This window comes from Cinclus cinclus, chromosome 18, assembly GCF_963662255.1.
Source record: "Cinclus cinclus chromosome 18, bCinCin1.1, whole genome shotgun sequence".
Taxonomy (NCBI): Eukaryota; Metazoa; Chordata; class Aves; order Passeriformes; family Cinclidae; genus Cinclus; species Cinclus cinclus.
In genome coordinates this window covers 14,753,501-14,777,339 of record NC_085063.1, presented here as the reverse complement: position 1 = coordinate 14,777,339, position 23,839 = coordinate 14,753,501, and the positions used below count along the sequence as shown (strand labels likewise).

Genomic DNA, 23,839 nt, shown 5'->3' with positions numbered 1-23,839 from the left:
AGTGGACTTAGTCTGCATTTACTTAAAATTTGGCCTTTGCATTGCTATTTGATACAGTTGTTTTCTGTAGGTTACTTCAGTCAATTAGTCAGCCACTCACTTTTGGCAGGAGGTTGATCATGTGGCACTCACTGCAAAACTGGGAATAAATCCTGATCCACTTTATAGTTTCTCCTCCCTAAGCTCAGATAAATTCTCAGCTCTGCAAAAACATTTGGTTTCCTTGTTGCTTTTAAATCTAAATCCTCTACTTAGACATTGGTGGGTATTTTTAGGGTGAAGACTTCATAGTCTTTTATTGGACTAAAAACGTGACACATGTGACTTTATGAAGTGTTACTACAATGCATTTGATGTTCTTTGCTGAAGAAAACAAACTGATCAAAATGAATACAGCAGCAAAATGTGGAGGACTGCAGGACCTGTTAGGAGGGGGAAAGCAGAGCTGCAGGGTTTACAAATCCAGAGAAAGGGATTTTATCTCCTGGTAGCAGCTTCAGGGTGTAAATGAAGTTCCTGTGATAATAGACTCAGAACACTCTGGGAAATCAAAAAGCTGAGGCTTTCAGGTGAACCTGCTTAGACCTTTGCCTTACGAGATACCCAGGGGTCATACATCAGTTTTGAACTTCAGAGTTTAATTTTATTTAAGGGGGGGGGGGGGGAAGAAGATAAAAAAATGAAAGACCCATCCTGACACCATCTAGAACAGCTCACTCCAAGTGTTCAGTCATTAGCACAAGGAGGAGTCCCTGATGAACGAGCCTCCCCCACTCTGCCCTTGCAGGGCACACCCTCATTTTCAGTCTCGAGGTTAAGGCAGGTTTTGGAGTTCCCTCTCCAGAAACTTTTTGCCAATCACTGCCCAGGTCTGGCTGTCCCATCCCTACCCTGTCCTGAAAGCCTCCCTTTCCCATGGGAGCTCAGCTGATTGCAGGACAACTCCTCAGAGCTCTCCCTGTCAGTGACGTTTTACAGTGTAATAAACACAAACATCAGAGCGCTTTGTAAGCAGCCTGAGAATGAATGGAACTCGTTTTCCAAGGTCCCAGGTCTGGGGAAGTCACCACACGTGTTCAGAGGTGCCAGATGGAGACAGAGCAAAGTGACACACAGACTTCAGCAGCGTGGCTAGGCAAGGCAAATCACAGTATTGAAAAGGTCCTTACTTAAGTCCTTTCTTCAAAGCTTCAAAAATTTTCTTCACCTGGAGTGGCTTTGGATCCCAGATGAGTGCCCCCTTCTGCAGGGAATTATAGGCCTTGGGGGGTTTCAGTGACATCCTGGATCTCACTGAACTTCTGCTGAGGGACTTGCTGTAGGAAGAGAACAGAAATTCAGGGAAGGTGCAGAGCCCATCACTGGGAGATGCCTGAGCCACAGAACTCCAGGGTTCGGTTCCATCCAATCCCATGTACACCCACCTAAAATCACCGAGGATCTGGGCACCTGAGAGCACCGTGGCAGGAACAGAAAGCCCAGGGTGCTGCTCTGTGTGCCCAGCAGGGCAGGGCAGAGCCTGGGACATCCTCAGAGCCACCAAAGGGACCCTGCTGCAGGGCCAGGGCTGGCCCATTCTGACTCCCACCTGCAGTCCAGGCAACAAACCTTGGGCCACCCAAGGCCCAAGTGGCAAAGCTCACCTGAAGAGCCTTTAGAAATGGTTATTTCTCACCTGTGCTCACCTTCCATTTAAACCGTGGCTCAGAGCACTGCTCTGTTTGGAAAAGCCAGCTGCCAGGCCCTGATTGCACACAAGATATAATTACCAAGGGTTTTTTCCAGCATCTAACACCTCAGCTGATTACTTTCAAAATCAAAATCAAATATTGCTTCTACCAGAATTCCCCCACACAGAATATTTTGTGCCAGCCTGAGGAGTTAGAATACCCTGAACCATCAGTTAGAGGCACCTTTAAAACAGAAAATGAGTTCTCTGCAAAGAATTCCTGCCTGGCTTGCCTCTCTCCATATCGTCCCATAAGCCTTGGCTATTTTTATATAAGTTTGTTAATATTCCCTCTAGCTAAAGCCTTTAAAATAACATTACCTAGAGAAATTTCCCATCTGCCAAAGCAAGCCAAACCAGCCAGTTGCTCTCTGAAAATCTTTCTACCTCCTCTACAATTTCCCTCTTAAATTCTGCTCACCTGGAGAAAGGATGAGCTCCATCAGGCTCAACAGTCACCCAGTGGCTGGTTTCAGTTCCAGGCTTGTAACTGAGGCCTAAGGAGGTTCTTGTGCTGGGTGATTAAAGCCCAACACACCTGAGAGCTGTCCCTACTCCTATTAGAGAAGCCTTTGAGTACCTACTTTAATTATTCTTGTCCTAAATTTCCACTCAACTCCAGTTCTTAACATCTGTTCTGCAAAAAATCTGATAAACTAGGTGTTGCCAAGCATTGCTGGATACTTAATTCCTTCACACCACTGATTACCTTGGTTTTTTATGATGCCTTAATAGAAAGTGTTAACCAAACCATTTGGAGCTCAGGTTATCTACAACAAGGAACATCACTGTTAAATTAGAACCTTATATTAATATTAACTATCTTTATTATGCTGATGTCTCTTCGGGAATTCCATGCACATTGAGAGAGTTCCAACAGGAATAACACTGGAAGGGGCAGTCTGACCAATAGGAACAGTTGAAAGAGTCTCCTAGAATGCTCGTTGCTTAAAATTCTTTCATGCTAAGAAGAAGCAGCATCTAATTCCAGGCTCTAGAGAAATCTAATTTGTAAGATACCAAATAGAAGAGACAAGATAATTCTGTTTTGGAATTAAAAGCCCAAACTACTCCTGGGTTTTGTTTCATTTTGGGATTTACCTTCAGATTTTTGGAGTGAATTCTCCAAAGTTCTGGAAATTACTTCCCTTGCACAGCATCTCAGTACTGCACACAGAGGGGCTGGGACTTCCCTGTGCCCTTCTCCTCAGCATCTCCCACTGGCTGCTGCAGCCCAGCTGGGCACTGATGTTCCGTGTGGAATCCCATTTCCATACATTTCATACAAAAGTGAAGTAGCTGGCATGTCCTGGAGGGCCAGTAGCTAAAAGCTGAATGTTCTCATGCTGCTTTCCCTTGTGAACCTGATCAGTTAAGGATCAGATTTCCCACTTTACAGATAACAGTAATAGCATTTACTTCCTGTGGAGACCATGGTGGGGAAATACAAAATTGTGTCTGACTGAGAGACCCAAGGGGAAGATGCTAAAGAAAAGCAAAAGTAAATTTAGCATCTGCTGCAGAATGTCCATGTGGGCCTGATTTGTGTCTTGTCATCCTTGGACAGACCTTGCACAGGACCCCTGCCAGCTCCTGCTGAGTTTTGTAACAGTGCCTGAGAGAGAGATAAGTTAGGAAAGGGTGATTAAAAATTTTCTTGTCTATGCCAGGGCAGGCTCTCATGTTCACTGGGCTGTGACTGAGTGTCTGGGACAGAAATCCTCCTTACTGCAGTGATTCCAGAACAAAACTGTCTAAACACTCAAATATTGAAAAGCAGCACCATCAAAGTGCCTTAAGAGAGGCACAGAGGAAAGTTTTGCAGCTAGATGTAAGAGGATAATCCTAAGGGATGTGTGAATTATTATTCTGAGCACGGGGACCCTGCTGGACTGTGCCTGTCGGAGGAGCAGCTGCTCACCCCTGCTCCTGTAGAACCTTTCCCTGCAAGGACTCCCACTCTGGACTGCAGCTCGAGCCTGCCTGTATTACCTGACAGTTTTCCTCCAGATCTTGGCACTTGGTGTGATTTTTAGATACCTGATCTTTGCTGGGGGTAATATTAATTTTCACTTTTACCAACAAATTAATTTATTCAAATTGATGGCTCCTCAATCGCATCATAATCAAAAAGGATTTTGGTTTTTGCTCATACTTTACCATGCTGTGTTTAACCTAAAGTTTAATCCAGTCATCTGGTTCTTTGAAAGGATATTTCATTACATGAGTCAGGTATTTTACTGATGCACAACAGGATTTTTTTTAGTACAATACTCCTGAGGCACACATCCCAGTATTTCTAAATGGTGCTGCTAAATGATTCACTTTGTTATTGCTCTAGCATGCACTGACAGTCAGAGGTCGTTTTAATTTTCCATTTATAGGTCATCTCTTCTAAAGACACTCAAGATTTACAGGGACTTTCAGGGATTGCTGAATTCACAAACAGCACGGGATTTTTAGTGGAAAAGCTGCAGTGAGCACACAGAGCAATGCTGCCCAGCGAGTTCTGGAAAGCCAAATGGGAACACCAGCGCGGGATGGTGCAGCAGCTGCAGAGGAAATGAATGCTGGGCTGCAGAGTTTGAGTCCTCCCTTCCCCTCCTGTGGCCCTGCCAGGACCCTGCCCTTCCTCCCTGTGGTGCTGCTCTGCCTCAACAGCTCTGCGAGCATTTGACTGGGGTCAATTCCAGATTTTTGCCAGGATTCACCATTAAGGTGCCCAGGAGGATTTTATTTCCCCAGGCTGTTCTGAAGGTTTGGTCAGAGCTCAGCAGGCACCACAAGGCTGGCAGCAGGCAGGGCTGCAGCTCTTCACTTTCCCAGCACAGATGGGACCTGAGCAGCCTGGCCCATCACCTGGGTGGCCCTGGTGGCCCTGCAGGCAGTGTCCAGCAGTGGGGCAGTGCTGGGAGCACAGCTTTTGGTCTGTGCCATGACACCCAGCATTTTCACACAATCACACAATCACACAATCACAGGGCTGGAAGAGACCTCCAAGATCATCGAGTCCAGCCCAACACCTCAACTAAAGCATGGCACCCAGTGCCACATCCAGTCTTTTTTTAAACACATCCAGGGGTGGTGACCCCACCACCTCCCCAGGCAAACCATTCCAATACTTTATTATTCTTTCAGTGAAAAACTTTTTCCTAACATCCAACCTATATCTCCATTGGCACAGCTTGAGGCTGTGTCCTCTGGTTCTGTCAGCGCTGCCTGGTGAAGAGACCAACCCCGCTGAGCACAGGCACCTTTCAGGGAGCTCCAGAGTGATAAGGTCACCCCTGAGTCTCCTTTTCTCCAGGCTGAACAACCCCGGCTCCCTCAGCCCTTCCTCACAGGGTTGGTGTTCCAGACCCCTCACCCTTCTCTGGATGCACTCCAGCCCCTCCATGTCCTTCCTGAACTGAGGGGACAGAACTGTACACTGCACTCGAGGTGTGACCCCACCAGTGTCCAGTACAGGGCAGGAATGAGCTCCCTGCTCCTGCTGGCCACTCCATTTTCAGGTGCAGTGAAGGAACAACACCTGCACAAAGCTGCCTGAGGTGATGGACCCTCCCAGGCCGGTGCCCACGGAGCAGGTGCCCTGCGCAGGGTCACTTACGCCAGTTTTCTGCTCTGCACGGTGCTGAACCCAGTGAAGGAGCAGCTCCTGCTGATGCCACCCCCGTCCCCAGGGGACACAAACGTCAGCTTGACCGACATGGCTCCCAGTCACTGAGTCTGCTGGCTCCTGCAACAAAACACAAAAACACATCAGGACAAACCCTCCGGCAGCTCCCGTGCTGCTGCGAGTGATGAGCTGCACGGAAGTGGAAAGTCAAAACAGCACACGGCAGAATAAATTGGGGAAAAAAAGGCTTGTCTGCAATTCACGTTTCCTGCGTTGCCATCCACGGTGCAATTAATAAGGGATTGGACAGTCTCAAGTGAAATCTCTCGTGCCCTCTTCGATTTCTGATTGATTTTACAAACTCTCTATGCAAAAGCCAGAATAGCCTCAGTTCAGAGGCTCTCTACATTTCTGACTTCTTAAAAACCCTGTAATTGTCCCAGTGCTTCAGGAGTGCAGGCCAACCTGTGCATTTCCAAACCAGGGTTGGATGCCAGAACAATACTTTAGCTCCAGACTCAGTCAGGTCCTAAAAGCAGCTCCTTGCATCTGTGCAGAGCCACACTGCAGTCAGTGGTGGAATCGGTGCTTAAGCCCAAGGCAGAAGTCTGGTTTCAACAGTAAATTTCAGGTTCATGCTCCTCCTCTGGCAGGGTTTCTCTTGGATTGCTCTCTTGTTTTCCATCAGTCAAACTCTTTTGCTTTTTGGAGAATTGTGTTCTCTGCCATATGTCTACAGAATCCAAGTCCCAATATAAGTAACAGACATATCCTTCAAAGCAGCTGTAGAAAATCACCCAGACAGTTCATATACAGAAAAATTCCCTTCCTTCCCCCCTCAAGCTGGTGTAATGTAAACACCACAAGTGAGTAAATCTGGGTATAACAAAAAGCTGGAGGATGTGTTTGGAGGGAGAAGTACTTACTCCAAGAAGGAGCTCTGAATGCTCCATGCAGAAGCTTGTCCCACATGATGGAATGTGCTCTGAAGAACACTCAGTCCATCAGAGGGGATCTGGAGAGGAGCTCTGCACTCAGCCTTTGTGCCTGACATTATCCCTTTAGCCTGGCTACCATTAGCCAGACTACAAGCCCAGAAATGTCAGTGTAAGATTCTTTCCTGGCTCTGCCACTAACCTGGGGAGCAACCTCCTCCCTGCCTGTAAGGGCTGTCTGCAAAGAGCTGAATGGGTCAAGACTTCCCAGGAGGAAAGGGATTTGGGAGTATTTTGTTAATTCTGGGCTGCTCTACAAGTACAGGGAATTAGTGCCAGTGACCACACTTTGGGTACCATCACCTAAAGCAGGAACAAAAGCTTTCCTGCATTTCCAGATCGTGTCTGCTCAGGAGAAGCCTCTCAGTCATTCCTTGGGCTGAGGTTTAAGCTCCCATCTCCTGCCTGTTCTATGTGCCAAGCTCAGGAACACACCTGGGAAAACCAGGCAGAACACTGCAGAACAAGATGTGACAATGATAAATCCAAGAGAGAGCTTCTTTGCAAGGTCTCCAGTGAGCAAAGAGGTGCTGGGCAAGGCCAGGAATTTCACTGCTCAGAGCAGCAGAGCCCACAGGGCTGCACATCCTCAGGAGGATCCACAGAAATCTGTCACACGGAAAATTCAGGTGCCTCTTCCCCACCTCTTAATCAAACCATACAGCACTTACATTGTCTTGCTTTGAAAAGATCCTTAACACCCTTAATCAGAGCTCAGACTTGCATCATATCACGGCTGAAGTTTCAAAATATTTTCCATTCTTCCCTCTAGTTTTCAGATGTTTGTAAGTCTGTGAACTGTCACCCCATCAAAAGGATCATTAGCCTGAAGAAAGCATGCAACTTACCGAAAAATGTAATTGCATAACAAGCTGTTAAAGGAAGAAATTAAAGGAATAGCCTTGTGGTTATTGACCACATCCCTCATCAAGGCTGAGCCAGATTCCCAGGATCTATTTTTCAGCTCTTTAACCTGGGAAACTCAGTTCATGGGTATAAGGGAGGAGCAAAGTGCAAGAGCAGCTGACACTGAGAACCTTTGGAGCATGCAGATATGGAACAAACACAACCACGCAGACCCTTGGCAGGGAACAGAAAGCGGAAAACTATGAGAAGGATCCTGAAGTAACATCTGTGGGACTGAAGTCTAGATGTGAAGGACTATGTGGGAAATGTACAGACCCCCAAAACTCTTAAATTGCCCCAAATTTCCATGTGTGTTTATAAACCAAATGTAATTCTGGATTTCCACTGTTGCAATTCAGTAGGAGCCAGAGATGCCATGGCCCTCACATGGCCATGGCCAAAAACGTTTCAGTCCCTCCAGGGTCATTTGCTTTCTGTAACTGCCCAAAGCTCAGTCCCCAAGGCCACTGACCCTGCCCTGTCCTGCTCTAATGCACTGCTCCTCTCAAAAGCAACTCTCAAGCAAATCTTCCCAACTCCCTAAGAACGCAGAGAATTTGAAAAAGCACCATTCAAGGGGTTATCACTTCAAAATAATGCCAGCAAAGTCACTGCCTCTTGATGCACACTTGCATGTGGATTTTTTGTTGTGACCTAGAAATCTTGCGGCTCATTTCACACTCCTGAGCAAAAGACCATAAGATGCATGTCAATAAAACGTTTTCTTTGTAAGAAAGACTTATAAATACAGTTGTTTAAACAGAGGGTTTGCTAGCTGGAGTGTCTGTGCAAAAGTGCTGAGCTACACAAGTGCTCCTGAGAAAAAGCATCTGGACACATCTCAAATTCTACCCTTCCTTTAGGGCAGAAATAAATCAGAGAAGGACCCCTGAAAAAGCTCAGTTCAAATGTGCCTTCCAACCTGTAACCTCTGCTGTGCAGGCCAGTGTGTCCAACTTTCCTAAAAGCAGGGATTATGCCTGGGGGGGGCAGAGGAACTTCCTCCCTTTTACCCTTCCCCAAAAGCAGGAAGGTGAACACAGCAGTGAGCCAGGGGCTGCATATGCAGAGCACAAAAACAGCAGGACAAAATCAAGGAGTCCATTGCCAGGGGCAGCTGGAACACCAAACTGCTGGAAAAACCAGAGAGTCTCGACAAGGACTTACCAAGCTTGTGAGCCTTGGGCACACCTCCCAGCTGCCAGGGACTCACTGGCTGTGATGGTTGAATACAGATGATTTGTCCAATTGACACTTCAGGTCTCAGAAGTGCATCTTTAAGTCAAAACAGAATTATTTTTTTTTTCAGATGAAATGAGTAGGTTTGTTTGGTCCCTGTTTCAGTGGTCCATTTGCCATGACAGATTTTGGTGCTCCAGCTCTGGTGTGACCAGGTGTGGGGCTGGGGCTCCTCTGAGCAGCCAGGACACACAAACTGCACCTTCTGCTCCCTCTCGCTGAGGCTGAGGGTGTTCCTCCAGCCAAATGACCTTCACCTTCCACAAACAAAATAATGCTGTCTGTTTGTGTTTATGCCTAAACTTTTCCAGCCCTACTCACATCTTTAATTGTTTCTGGGCACAATGGTTTCAACAGTTTTATGAGGAAAATATGACTCACCGACTTCTTGCAAAATGTTTCTGCTGGTGTTTTGTGCTTTAAGTTAGTAGCCATGTTTTTGTGTTAGCATCTCTGAGAGGTGAGCCCTTGCTAGGGGAAGGGATTCATGTTTCCCTAAAGTTTGCAACGTTCCAGCTGGGGATGGCCAGTGGGTAGGGGACACTTTCTCCTGGCTGTGTTTCTGCACAAGCTGCAGCAGCTCCTGCTTCCCTCAGCTTTGTCTGGCAGCCTGCACAGGGCTCCAGACCTCACCACTGGGGCACTCTGCTCCTCACTGGCACCACAAAAAGCAGGCTGAAACCAAGCCAGTTCCTGTCAGTGGAGAAAGTGAACCCAATTACTGACAGACATCAGCTGTTGATAACTTCAGTGGCTGAGGTTCACCTCTGTGGTTGTGATCATGACAATTTGCCTTCCACTTTTAGACCCTTGTTATTTTTATACATAATTTCATTTCTAAATACTACACTCACTTTACTTGGAAAGACAAGAGAGCCATTTTATCTTCTAGCTGTGGGAGCCAGAGTCGATTTCATTTTGTATTACCACAACACAATACTTAATTCAGTATCTGGGAAGCCCAACACTTTGTTGGAGGGACTGGAGCCTTCCTGCTAAAATCTGGGGCTTAGATTTGTGCCTATCAGGAGACTCCCCTGGCGGATTTGTGCACAGCAGAGCACATAAGCTTATTACACCACCTGGAATTTGTCTTTTATAGCATGGTTTTATAAAATTCACTTCATGACAGCCTAACTAAGGTGACATTGGGCTGTGCTGGTTCTGCACCACCTCTGCTGAGACTCGGCTTTCACTGCACAGCACCAAGAGCAGCAGTGATTCAATGCATGAACATTCAGAGCCTTCAGAAACCTTCTCTGGACTTTAGGAATGAGCTGTGATTCCAACTAATCATCGGCTGTTTAAAAAAAATGTCAGGCAAAGCTGCTAGGTTTTCATTCTGCTTCCCTGAATTCCTTATAAATTCTAACAGAATAGGAGTTTTTCTGCTACAATTGCCTGAGGATCAGGGTTTTAGCTGAAAGAAATATATACTGCAAGCACTTCATGGGTGGAAAGACACCCCTAGCAAAATTACACCAAAAATCTTTAGCATAAGTTTCATCTAAGACTGATTCTGCAAACTGGTCTATGTTTGCCTACCATTACACTGATGTAATCACAATTATTTTTCTTCTTGCTGATTTCAAAACACAGGGACAATGGATTGAACTGATTTAACCCTTCCGGGGGCTGCTGAGGGGTGGTGTGAAGCAGACAGTGGCATTTGTCTTTCCTGATACTGATAAAGAGAACAAATCAGATCACCAGCCTGGATTACAAGCATGCCAAAGTCTCAGGGCTGCTCTGGGGCCGAGCCAGTGAGGTTTTTGTGATTTCAATGCACTGTGGAATAGGTGGAAATGTCTGGACCTCGGCAGTGCCGGCCGTGTAAAGAACCCAGAGCATGGGATGAATGAGAGGTGAGAATGTCCTGCCTCAGCCCTGAGGGTGATGAAGGCTCTGATGAAGGCTCCGATGGGTGAAGCAGGAGTGAAGTGACCGCCTGGCACAGCCCCAGGCTGAGTCCACTGGGAAAATACACTCCGAGTTTATTCTCTGCTCTCCAGAATTCCTCAGGAAAACCATTGACCTCAGGAGCGATGTCTACTGCGCTACATAAACATTCCAAATTTATCACCCAGACCCCTTCCATTTTTAAGTGGTTTTGTTCGGCTGTTTGACAAACATTCTATTTATATAGTTATGGGCAGAACTAAGAAAAAACATCTTTCAAAAGAAGAAATATTTGAATTAGGGAGACACACGGTGCCCCCTTGTTCTTGGAATACATCTCAAAATGGGTGTTTTAACACAACATCACACACAAATAGGGATCTTTTCTTCAGACAAAGCCAGCCTGTGGCAAGAACTCCCAGCACAAGAACTCCCAGCAGAATCTGAGCAGCTTTGGTGCAATTCCCTCCAGCAGGGGTTCTGACCTGTGCCTGTCATTGCTGAGAAGCTGCTGGGAGCTGGAGCTGTCCCCGCACACAGGGGAGAGCCCCTGCACACACAGACACGGGAAATGTGCGCTTCAGATGAGTTTTATCTGGTAAAACAGATTTGTGAAAAGGGAGAGAAGGGTCACAAACAGCTTCCACCCATTCATCAGACATTTCTGCTGGGTTAAGATTGAGCAATAAGAGCAATTAGATCACATTCTGCTGTAGATGGAAGCTCTTGCTCCCCTGTGCAGCTGCACATGTTCCACAGAACTCCTTGACCTGAGCCTGTGTAGCACAGATTATGAGATGGGCCCTTAACCCTGCACCAAACTTACATCTGCCAGGTCGTATTTTGAAAATGTCAAAAGATCCAGGAGTACAATCCCACTCTCACAGGTACTTTAGGCTCTTGAGAGCTACTTCAATTGATTTTTAATAAGAATTACATTCAGAGTTTGCATTATTTAGAAAGACAGGAGTTCAGTGTGTAACTAGTTTTGGTACTTCTGCAAATTTTATCTATGGAGATTCAACTCTTGAATATATATTTAAATACTGCACATCTGACATACTTTCCTCCTAGCCATACTTAAGCCATTAAAAGAAAATCAGATAAACAGCTTTGATCCAAGCTATTGCTTTACTCATTAGGCCCTCCTGTAGCTTCATGCCAGCTTCTGGAAAGGACATTCTGGAGTCCAGGCTTCCTAGGCTGCAGTAAATTTGAATATCACAGGCGGTGCTTGTCCCATGCTGGAGGTCAGGTCTGAATGCCCCATTTCTGGGGGTGCTTTGAACGCAGGACTCAAGCTTCAAGTCCAGGGTGAGCCGCTTTCCAAGCCTGCACCCCAAATGTTCCTGCATTTCCAATCCCTTTCCATGTCAGCACGCAGCTCCAAGCTCTGCTCCCAGTGACAGTGTGCGCATCCAGAGGAAATCCATCAGCCATTTATTCCAGATTCCCAGCGGAATCCGGCAGCAGGAGCTGGCCTGACCTAGTTAATCACCTGGAAATGATTTTCCAAGATGTGATGTCGTGGCCCCTTGCTGCCCCATTCTGTCTCAGCTCTCCCAGGTGCTGGGAGCCCTCTGGACCCTGGCTCCCCTCCTGGGGGAGGCACAACTCACCCATTCCCAGCTGATTTATGAGCACAGGCTCCTCTCTGCTCCTCTGGTTTCAATTTCCAGCGTGCTGGCACCCCTGCAAGGCTGGATCAGAGCTGCAGGAATGTGGCAGCTCTGCAGGCTGCAGTCCCAGCTCAGCCTCGCTGGGAGGACGCTGCACCCAAATCCCAACCAGGAGAAGCAGATGGAGCCGGGGCAGAGCAGTTTACAAGGGCTGGCTCCTCCTTTTGGGACAAAGGAAAACTTGTCTGCCAGCAAGGCACCGATTCCCACCAGCTCTGGCCTTGGGAGATTCCTCCTCGTTAATTATGAGCCCCAAGGATCACTGCTCTGTAACACAGAGCTCATTCTCCCTGCTCTCCCCAGCCCGAGCCTGGATGTGTGTTACAAGCACACTTGTCAGTGTGATCATGTCTCCAGCCAGCCTTCTCATGGAGCCCATCTCCAGGTTAATTAGGACATAAGGGAGCTCCTTCATCTCAGCCTCAGGGTTGTGGAAAGTCCCAAGGCTAAGTTTCAATAGCAGCACCATGACGGACAGATAAATGCTTTGATTATTACACTGAGAAGGGTATTTAACCAAATCAGATGACAAACTTCCAGCAAGAGTGGAATCTGACGTCCAACAGCTTGGGGGATGTAATTTGTTATCTTCAAAACTGAATTCTGTGAATCACAATATCCTGGTGCTTCTGAAGTGGGACAAACCCTGTGGCATTGACCTGTCTGACCAGGAAAATTGTCCCTTTACTAAGAACTGAGACACCCAGCCCACTTCTGGGGCAGCCATGGTTTGTTCCCACAAACGTTACCAAGATAATCTTGTGCCCTAGAAATAAAGAAGTTGCTAAGTTAGGATAAGTATCCCCAAGAACACTGGAAAAAGAGAAAAATATATACAATTTCATAGAAGAGAGAAATAGAAGGGACAAAAGGTTTGTGCTTTAAAGCCAAATATTTACTTGTGGAAAAAAACCAAGAACTTTGCATGTATGTGTGTATATCTGTACTTTTCCTTTCACTTCTTACAAGTTTCTAATACACATTCATGGCCCACATTTTTTACGCTGTTATTCTCTGCTTTTATTTGGTTTGGGCTTGTTTTTAATGAGGTGAACTTTGCACAGCCCAGCTCTAGCTCCTATAAAATCTGTGTCTTAAATGGCCAGATTTAGTGATTTTTCTGTGGAGAGAAAAAGCCCTCCATCCTAACCACACAGCTGTACTTGGAACCAGATGTCTCACCCCCTTTAAACTGAGCTAATGAGGACAGGGATATGGTCAGGAAAACTCCTGTCTAGGACTTGCCTTTGGAATTATGGAGAGTGCTGCAGAGCCTGATGCTTCCACAGAAGGAAAGGGAGGAGGAGAATCTGCAGTGCTGCACTTGCTTGGAGGCACCTGCACCCCACAGCCCTGCTCATCCCAAAATCCCTTCTACCCTGAACCCCCCCAGGGAGCCCCCAGGGAGAAGGATCCCCCCGTGATGTGATGGGAGCTGCTCTGACTCTGTTCCACCATTTACAGAAACCCAGGGGCTGGCCCTGGGTCATTTTGCATTCAGCAGACTCTAAATTACTCCTCCCAAGGCTTCTGTAAAACATAAAGCACACCAATTCCTGAGGATCAGATGCTGTGAAAACCATCACTTCTGATAGAAATCTGACTAAACAAGAACACTTCTAAACTAACTTTGCCCATCAGTGTGTTTTAAAAATATGAAGAGTCCTCTGCTACTAATTCAGAAAGAGATAAGGTTTTTAGGAGCATCACTTCTCTGCCCAGTCTTGTTCCCATCAGAGTCACTGGGAGCATTGCCACCACTTCAGAGATGATCAACAAGACCTTGGAGGTCGTGATTTGGCACTCAAACTGAAAAAATACATCAGTGTGGCTTTTTTTTCTTCTTTAGAAAAGATGCATCAGATTCTCCCTCTGGTGCCTAGCTTAAGCTGCTTTAAAACAATGATTCTCCATTTGTTTTTGTGTGTTCTTCATCAGTCCCTTCCCTGCAGTGTGGAGCAGGTCCCTTGCACTGAGCCACAGCAGCAAAAAGGAATCTTCTGCTGGATAAAGCCTTGTGAGACTCAGTCATTACATGCAGAGGAAACTGGGTTTAGTGGGGCCCTAGTTCCCCTGGGGACTCCCATAATATAAATTATTAATAATAAAAATAAACATTGGCTAGCTTGAACTTCTCTTCATTCCCTTAGAGCTTATTTTTGTGATGGAATTAGCTAAATAAAGCCCACTTGAAAGAATGTTTAATTGCAAACTACCCAAAGAAAACAAAATGGAACTAATTGGTTCTTTGATATTAAACATTCAAAAGGAGATGACTTTGGAAACAGCTGAAAGACAAATGTGTATTAGGATACAAATGGTGCAGCGAGCAACTGAGGAAAATGCAGTCTAAACTGGCCTACATTTACTTTTAAACCAGATAGTCAAGTTTAGTCAGTCTGGCCCTGCCTAGGAGACAGCTTTGGATTGTTTCAAGCCTAAACAGAATTACTGCAACCCTCTCTGGAAGGTTATAAAATCAGAGGAGGCAGACTTGTGTACTGACTTCTGGGCCCAGGAAACACTACCAGAAAAAAAAAACTAAATAAAAGAAAAACCTACAGTGGCTGCTGCATCCTGGAGTGTCCCTTAAATCTCCTCCAGCCAGAAGAAGACATCCTAGCAAGGGCTGTTTCAAGTGGTTTTTCTTGAGCAGTTGTTTTCCTGCAAGTCTGGCAGGGAGGGCTCACAAAACCAGTTCTGGCATCAATCTCCAAAGGAGAGTGGCTGTGCTTCCATCAGAGGAACTGAGTGACATCTGCCTTGGCCTCTCCAAACACCCTTCCTTCAGCCCTGGGTTCTTGTTTTTGCTATTTAATTCAAGTATTTCACAGGCAGCAAATAGAAAGAATCTGTTTGGTCATGTGAAAACTCCCTTGTTATATTCAATAGAAGTTAAATAGTTGCCACACTTATTTCAGAAGTATTTCCTGCAAGGCTAGGAAGTGATGGCTCTAACGTGACAGAAATTTGTAAACAAGAAAAAACCACTAAAACATTAAAACATACATTAAAAGGCAGCAAGAAGCAGATAGGTTATTACAAAAATTAAAAAGACAATTTTAAAAATTAATGACTGGTAGAAGAATTTTTCTCTGGAGGACCACGGTGTGCAGTGGAATCAGACTGGTGCTCAGCCACTGAAGGGGCACTGTCTCACCAGCAACATGTTTTTACTTTCCCACTTATCAATGACTGACAGTGAGGAGGCCTCTGCCAGAGATAGCAAATTCCTGGAAATGTCAGGGCCCCCAGAACACCCAGCCCAAGCTGCTCACTGGAAAGAAAAGGCAGACACAACTGGAAGTGCTAAGCAGAAGTTGCTCAGCAGGATCAGTCAAGATGAAACCACTTCAGCCTTTAGGCCAAAGGCTAATGTAATTTAAGGTCCCTTGAAATGTTATGAATACCATCAACAAACACGGCAAGAGTCACTCATGGAAATGCATTTCAGCTTTGTGCACAAAAAAAATCAATCAGCTCTCTGTGTCAGACTTCTTCAAAGACTCTGAACCCAACTGTTTGCTCCCCGAGGACCCAAAGCTTTTACTGCAACTAACACATCTGCTTAGTGTTTCCTATTTTTCAGCATCACAAGGAGTTTTTCTTAGACCTTGGACTGGTTTACTCAGCATCTATGGAGCAGTGATCTTCTGAGCTCCCACTGGTGATCCTCTGCAGAGCTGCCATGGACAATGCCCAGAGCAGGGACCTTCCTTATCTTCAAAATTCAGAAATGGCCATGCAGATACAAAACATATAGATAAGTGATTCCAGCAATAGCCTAATGCAGAGCCAGGATTAAATCCAGACTCTGACACAACTACAGGAGCAAGGGCAGGCGGTGCATTCGAGGTTCTAACAGAAACCTGGAGTTTTGCTGCACATGACTTGGCTTCCTCAAGAGAGATATTTTACAGGAAGATACAGTTTTACTGCATTGTAAACATAATTTGACAATTACAGGTCAAAGTAACCTCCTTTACTGCTTTGAATGAAACTAAAAGTAGTTAAATTCATGCACACACACATGGGGAGAAGATTCATCAGTGTTAGTGCAGCTCTGGGGAAAAAGCACAGAAATTCTGTCTGAACTGGAGACCTTGCCAGAGGATGTAGTGTGTGCTCTCATCCAAAGCCTTCTCCTGCAGAGCATGTTCTCCTTACAATTGTGGTTTTGTTCTTGAAGAACTCAAGCCCAAGCAATTTTGAGATACTTTGCATTGCTACTTAAATATTTTGCACTTCTGCTGTTTGTTTGCAGGCAGCTGGGATGCCCCGCACTGATTTTCTAAGGTTATTTAAATTCTTATTTGTTTGTTAACAAATGACGTTGTTGCACAACACATTGGCATGTGAAGCTGTCAGAAAAAAGGGAGAGGCACCACTCTGGCCTCGGTGGAATTAGGAAGGAGCTGCAGTGACCTCAGCAGAGTTACACAAAGGACACTTCCATTGTCTCCGTGCTTGTTGTGCCTGACCAGAGGAACATTTCTGTGTGCCAGGGCTCTCCAGAGGGAGCCTCACCTTCCCCATCAGGCTGGGGCTCCATTTCAGACAGCAGGGACACATTTCCATCCAGCCTGGGCACTTGGTGCTGCACTAACAGCACCAAGAAATGCGAATTTACATTTACACCAAACCTGGGTGCTCCTGAAGGACCCAAGCCCAGGCATCTCCACACGTGATCCATCCGATGGAAATGCTCTTCTCTGCTCTGCCTTTGTACAAAACCAGCCTCTAACTTGCTACAAACCTTCAGAACTTCAGAAAAGCCAATGAACTTTCTGTACAGATCAAGTCTCGGCCAGATCCATGCACTGGACTGCAATGATTGCTCCAACAGCTGCATTTGGAATATTCCTTTGGAAAACCCCGTTTTAACTTTACAGATCTCATCAAACAAAATCCTTCCTTATAATCCGCAAAATCTTCTGAACTCCTTCTGTAAGATTTCTATTATGTAATGGAAACATTTCAGAAATCCAGGGAAAATGAAGGTTATTGAGGCGGTGTTTCCTCTGCTCTAGTAAAAGTACAAATCTATTCATTTATTTCAGCATTAAAGCAGCAAACATTCAGATTTTAAAGCACACCGAGGTCTTGGAATTGCTTCCCTGTTTATCTGTTCAGGCCCAGTATTAGAAAATTGTATTTCCCTCTTCAAGTCTGTGGCAATTTCAATGATAAAACAGAGGTTATGTAAGTGCAGAGAATCATGGAAAAATGTAAGTGGAAAGTACATAGTTTTAAAATTCATCTGAATAACTCAAATACAGCTGAACTGACATTATTCACACTTTCCAGTCTTAGTCAATACTGGATTGAAACCAAGCACAAGACATTTCAGGCCCAAAGGAGGTTTTTAAGAAAATCACAAGGACCTACATTTCCAGTTTCCAATGCCTGTCTGGGAAAGCTCTGCTGCCCAAGGAGACACCGAGCTGATGCATGGGATCAAACAGAGATGGGAACTCATTAAGGGCACCTTTGGATCAGCCTGCAAACACAGGGGCTGGTCCCACCCCAGAGAGCACAGACCTGGATGCAAATGGCTGTGGTGTCCCAGGCACAGAGGGATGCAGATTCTGAGCCACATTTCACACTGCAAGTTCCTTTCTAACCTGTGCAGACACAAGCTCCAGGCCCAGCTCTGCATTCCTTCCACACCCAGGGCTGGAGTTGTGCCTGGAGAAGGAATGCAAGAGAGAAATGAGTTTCTTATCGGCCTGGCAGATCTTGTTGGGTGATGTAGATGCCTGTGGAGCTGCCAGAACTCCAGTGTGGGATGTGGCATGCAGCCTAGCTCCAGAGATTTCAATCCAGAGCTCAGGCAGGACATTTGGAATAAGGTAAAACTGCTTTCTAAAGCATAAGCAACTGCTCCTGACTCGGGAATACCTGGGTGTACTTCTGTTATAGACAATTTTCATCAAAGGCAAAGGGAAGATCTCAGATTTGTATAATAATGAGTTTAAAAAAGGGAATAAATGGTGTATTTCCAGACTCAGGGGCATTTGAAAGTCTGGCTATAAGAAAATAGATTCATAAATCTCACAGAGTGGAATACTAAACACACAAATAAGGACAGGAGGATTCTCAGGATAACCCTGGGTGTCCATTCCCTCCCAAATCATGGGCAGCATCATGCAAACAACTGCTCGTGGCAAAATCTTTCCATCACTCCAAAGAGACCCAAACTTCACTTTGGTTTTTGGTAAGATAAACCAGTTATGGCTCTTTCAGTTCCACAGCCAGCAGTATTTCAAAATGTGCAGGGACAAAGACCTCCCAAAAACATGAAGCACAAAGAGCTGTGGAAACAAAGCTCTTCATGTGTGCATTGTGGCCTTTTTAAAATTTGGCCAAGGCTGGGACCTTCCTGGTCCTGTCCTTAGTCTCCCCAAACAGAATGCAAACCTCTAGGGTAAAGATGCTGTGCTGTGGTCAAAAAGCTCAAAAGGACATATTAAAGTAATTCATATTGCATTTTGTTCAGAAAAATATTTTCATAAGAGTAGAGGAAAGAGTGTGTTGAATAGAGCATCCACTGTTCTGAGAAAAAGAAATGCGAGCTAAAATCAAGGGCTTGGGCTACTTTAAGGCTTCCTAGGGAAGATAAATCAAAATATTTCCTGTAAACATTCCCTCTTTTCATCAGCATGTCAGTTGTAGTAAAGAGAATGTGATCCTAATTCTCAGCATCAAAATCTGGGATAACTTCATAAACTCAAAAGTTTTTTTACTTCCACAGAAACAACTGTGACTGAAAATATTTTCTAAAGCATTTTGCGAGTGGAGGTAAGTAAATCAGCTAGCACACAGCACATTTTTGAAGGAAAAAAAAGTTTCTAAAAATGAATCAGGATTTAATAAAAAATGTCTCTGAGGTAAGTAAGTCATGCCCATAATAGAATATTTTTCAATATTCGACCCTATATAGAGAATTTTAAACCACTAGCAGATGTACAAAACAAAAGCAAAATTGTCCCTTATTCTCTGCTGTGCACACGCATAGATAGAAACAGGGCAACCAAGGAGAGGCTCTAAACATTTTCCACAAGAAAGACAATTTGCTCACAATTCCTTCTCCCTTTAAATGGTTTCTGTGGCAACACATCTGGTGCTGTAGTTCTGGGCCAGAACATGAACTATCCTGAAAGAAGAAAGTTATGTTGTTGTTCTGGCTGCAGGAACTTGAAGCAGAGATTTGTGCACACACATGGGAGCAGGTCAGCCCTCCTGCCCTGCCAGGCACACACAACATCAGCCGTGGGTATTTGTGCATAGCTGAAAACTGCAAGTTTTAGAACATTTCAGCAATGGCTAGAGAGAACTCTCATGGCAAACACAGTCCCTAAGCCAGGGTTTGTTTTTGTTTTTTTTAAATAAAAGGATGAGTGCTTTGCTACTGCTGTTCCTACTGTGTGAAATAAATAAATTATCCAGCCAAGAGGAACAAGGTTCATTCCCTAATCATGACTCTCCCTATGTAATGGAGCAACGATTTCTGATCTCCCAGCACTGCACAAACACTGCTGCACTGTCACCATTTCGCACATCAGGAGCCCAAAACACCTCAAGTGTCTGTAAAACTCAGCTTACGCCTCCCAGAACCACAGAATCATTAAAATTGGAAAAACCCTCCCAGAAGATCGAGTTCAAGCTGTGTCCCATCCCCACCCTGTCCCCAGCCCAGAGCTCTGAGTGTCACCTCCAGGAATTCCTGGGACACCTCCAGGGATGGCGATCCAAACCTCCCTGGGCAGTTCCAATGCCTGACCACCCTTTCAGTTAAAAAAAATCCTCCCAGAACATGCAGTTTCTTGAGGACCATTAGATTTCACATTATGGAAATAATGGAAGTAAACTTTTGCTACTTCATCAAGCAGATCAGAGATGGATTCATGGAAAGAACATATCTGATGAGCAATAAAATGTCACTGACACAGTTACTGTCCCAATAATAATTGCATATGTTCTCCATTAAATAGTTTTATTATTTAATTTGAAACAGCTAAATTCACATCTAGAGCAGTTATATAAAAATCTGTTTGCTAACTACACTTAGGATATCTCTGTATTAATGACAATATCATCTTAGTGTTCTGATCTAAATTACTGGTGATGAAATGCCTTGTCTGTCTGAAAACCAAGATTTTGCCCTAAAAAGTTGAATGGAATAAAAATTGTTGTTTTCAGGCATTCTGTCTTTGAAGACATTCTGGTTTAAAGCAGTCTGTCCTCAGGGAGAACAAACTGGCAACAGAAATGGAAAAGCTGAAAAAAAACTGTGGATAAAACCTGGTATTTCATAAATATGTAAGTCTCTTTTGTGCTTCCGGAGGCAGCATCTGAGGATGGGAATTGGAGCCAGGGCCCTGAGCACCTGTAGCCATTCAAGGCTGGCTGATGTCCTCTGCACGACTCGCTGTCTGTAATTCTGGATTGTCACCAGCCAATCACCTTCCAAACTCCAGTGCTGGCCAACAACAGTCTGGATAATTCAACTCTTTGTCTGTTCCCTCCTTCTCAGCCTTTTGGCTAAGATCAAGTCTTAGATTTAAATAATATTACACCTACTATTTTACACAAATTATCTCCTTCATTTCCAGTATTTCTATTTATTTCATCCAAATGGAGCAAATTAATAACCCTTCCAAGACAGTTCCCCCTCCCTTGCTTTATCTTGGATAACTTTCTATAGCCAGAACCTCTGCTGCTCTGTAACCCCACATTGTCACTCCTGTGAGTGTGACACGTGAGGATCAGAACTTTCCCCACAGACTGAGCCTGGTTTCCCTTTCTCACCAGAGTGGCTTTATTCCACTTCTCAGACTCTTTAGGGGGATAAGGCAAAGGAGGATTTGTGAAGGAATTGGCTGCGGAAGGGAACAAAGTGACATTAAAGTGAATAAAGTGCCAGTGAATGTGGTGTTACAGGATCCCAGATCCCAGCCCGGATTGCTCCTCAGGACCCCAGGGCTGGGGAGAGCACTGCAGAGCAGCTGAGCAGCTGCTCTTTGTCCTGACAGAAGGAAACCATCCCATCCTTCCCCCGGCCCCTGGGGAGCCCATGACATAACTCCCTGCTTGGCCTGTCTCTGCTCCATGCTGCTGCCAGACCCCCTGCTCCCCTGAGCCCCGGGATGGAGCCCCGGCTCAGGATGCAGGACCTGCCCCCCCAGGGAAGCCTTTCACTCCTCCAGGGGTATCCAGGCTCTGACTGGAGAATTCTGCCAGGTTCTGCCACTCCACCACAGCTCCAGCCCATCCTGGCAGGGTTTGTGCAGCTTTTCCTGCACGTGGTGCTTGTGTCATTCCCTGGGCAGGATTCTGAGCTGCAGCAGGGAAGGGATGAAGTGCATGACGCAGGAATCCAGCAGAGAGGGATTTTCTCACTGCACACTCCTTTAGCCACAGCATCTCTCAGGTGTGCCTCTCCACTCAACACGCAATATTCCCTCACACATATTTTGCACTGTTTACTACCCATGCAAATGATCTTCCTCTGCTTTTCTTGTTTTTAATTAAGGGCTTTCGAAAAAAAAAAAAAAAAAGTAAAGCACCTCATCAATAGGTGTAGCTCTCATTTTGCAGCTGTGAAAACACAGGTAGGTATGGACGGATTAAGTCTTGATCCCAACAAAGGAAATGACTGAATCAGGAGTTTGAGTACTGGTGTTGGTTCAATACTAAAGAAATGGCTCCAGAAATTTATAACCTTATTTTTCAAATTCCTTCAAGTTTCTTTGGTTGATGAACAACTCTACTTCCATATGGCCCAACTTATTTAAAACACTTTTTAAAGGGGGAAATTAAACTCTGTCTGAATCAAAATGTAACTGGGCTGTGACCCAAAACCACAACTTCTATTTACACGAATAAGAAAAAAAAATAAAAAACAGAAATAAATAAGATGGAATCTTTGCACAGACAAAAAGAGTTAACTAAAATATACATCTCAAACAACATAAAATATACAGCTCATACAACAACACCCCCAAAAGGCAAACTCTGCAGGACGGCAGAAACCTCATCCTGCTCCTCTTACTGTTCCACCTGCTCCAGCCGGGTGCACTCCTGCCGGGGTGTTCCGGGGTGTTTCCCGCCGGGAATGCCTTAACTCCGGATAAAAAGCTCCCGAGCCTCCGCAGGAATGCTGGATGCTGGCATCCTTTGAGGCTTGCTCACTTACAGATGCTCACCTGCCCCGCAGGTGACTGCATCCCTCCAAAGGTGACCGTATCCCTCCAAAGGTGACCGTATCCCCCCAGAAGTGACCATATCCCCCCGCAGGTGGCCGAGTCCCGGCTCGGGGGTCCGTATCCCCGGTAGGTGACTGTCCCCTGCCGGTGCCCCGAGCCCCGCTCCGTGCCCAGGTGTGCCCCTACCTGTGCCCACCTGCGCTCAGCCCGGCGGGCGCGGAGCGCGGCTCGGCTCCGCTGCCGTGGCTGCTGTCGCGGCTGTCGCGGCTGTCGCGGCGGGTCCGGGCGGTCGGGAGGGCCCCGAGAGCCTTTGCTTATCGCCGCTTATCGCCGCTTATCGCCGCCCAGCCGGGCTCCGCTTCCAGGAAGCCGCGGCTCCGGAGCGCTCGTTTGCCGCTGGATGCCGAGGGCTCCGTCCCGCTCGCTGCTTCCCTTCTCCCTCCCTCCCTCCTTCCTTCCCTCCCTCCCTCCCTCCCTCCCTCCCTCGCTCCCCCTCCGACCCCCCTGGTGCTGGCAGGGGGCTGGGATCGCTCCTCTCTCCAGCACATGCCGAGCGGGCGGTCACGGCCCGGACCCTCTGCTGTTCATCGGGAGCATCCCAGGCGCCCTCTGCTCGCTCCAGCTGCTCCAGCGCGGGTCCCACAGCGCCGGGGGCAGCCGCAGCCCGGCAGAGCTCGCAGGACACCGTCCCCGCACCCCCGGTAATTCCCCCGCTGCCCTGCCCGCAGCTCTTACCCCTCCTGCTCGCACCTTTCCTGCCGTGCCCAGATCCCGCCTCTCCCACCTTCCCCATCACTGCTCCCTCCTCCTCCGCCCTTACCCCGCACACCGCCTCTTCAGCATCCCTTTAGATTCCCACCTCTTGCAGCCCTCGGTCATACAGCGCTAGTCGTGGTCATCATCATCATCATCTTCTTCTTCTTCTTCTTCTTCTTCTTCTTCTTCTTCTTCTTCTTCTTCTTCTTCTTCCTCCTCCTCCTCCTCTCATTGCCTCCTGCCTTTCCCCATCCCGCCCTTGCAGAGCTTTGCTGGTACTGAGATGTAATCTGCTCTCTTTGATTCTCTGTTGACCAAATCTTGCTCCGAGTCCTTCCTGCTGCACCCACTATTGACCTCCCTGCTTCTGGGGCAGGTACAGCTCCTTGGGAACGAGCTCCCTTCTGGCAGCTTCCGAGACACCTTCCAGGTAATCCCGGCAGGAAGAGGTGAAGCTGTCATGTGGAAAGCAGGCTGGGATCTCCCTGCTCCTGCTCTCCCACACCCCCCGCACCCACACCTCTCTCCTGAACAATGCCTGGCTGGGCCTTTTGCAAACAGCACACACAAACATGTCCCTGCCTGGGCACAGCACCTTGGCTTCTGCTGTGGCTCATCCACCTTCCATTTTCCCCTGGTTTTTAGCAGCATTTCCCTGTGCTGACTGACGGACAGCACGGGAACCCAGACACTCCCCACGGGGAAAACGAGCTGACTGCATGGAATCTGGCCATGCCCTTACCAAAACTCTGTTAGTAATAGTGTTTGCTTCCCTTTGCACCAGGCTCTGCAGCATCCAGCGCACACAT

The 23,839-nt window shown here is 46.5% G+C and overlaps 1 protein-coding gene across 4 annotated transcripts in view; it reads right to left on the bottom strand.

The window, feature by feature from the left end:
• RIPOR3 (RIPOR family member 3) overlaps positions 1-22,578 on the bottom strand; it is a 41,444-nt gene extending 18,866 nt beyond the window's left edge. Inside the window, exons 1-3 of one of the 4 annotated variants that reach the window (XM_062505262.1) lie at positions 22,461-22,578; positions 5,340-5,468; positions 1,170-1,316 (exon numbers count right to left, since the gene is read on the bottom strand). In XM_062505262.1, the coding sequence (XP_062361246.1) occupies positions 1,170-1,316; positions 5,340-5,440 (248 nt within the window). In that variant the 5' untranslated portion in view covers positions 5,441-5,468; positions 22,461-22,578. Of the gene's footprint in view, positions 1-1,169; positions 1,317-5,339; positions 5,469-8,416; positions 8,525-22,460 lie in introns of those variants that run through there. The other 3 variants (XM_062505265.1, XM_062505263.1, XM_062505266.1) reach the window with 3 other exon arrangements.
• Between the last annotated feature and the right edge of the window lie 1,261 nt (positions 22,579-23,839).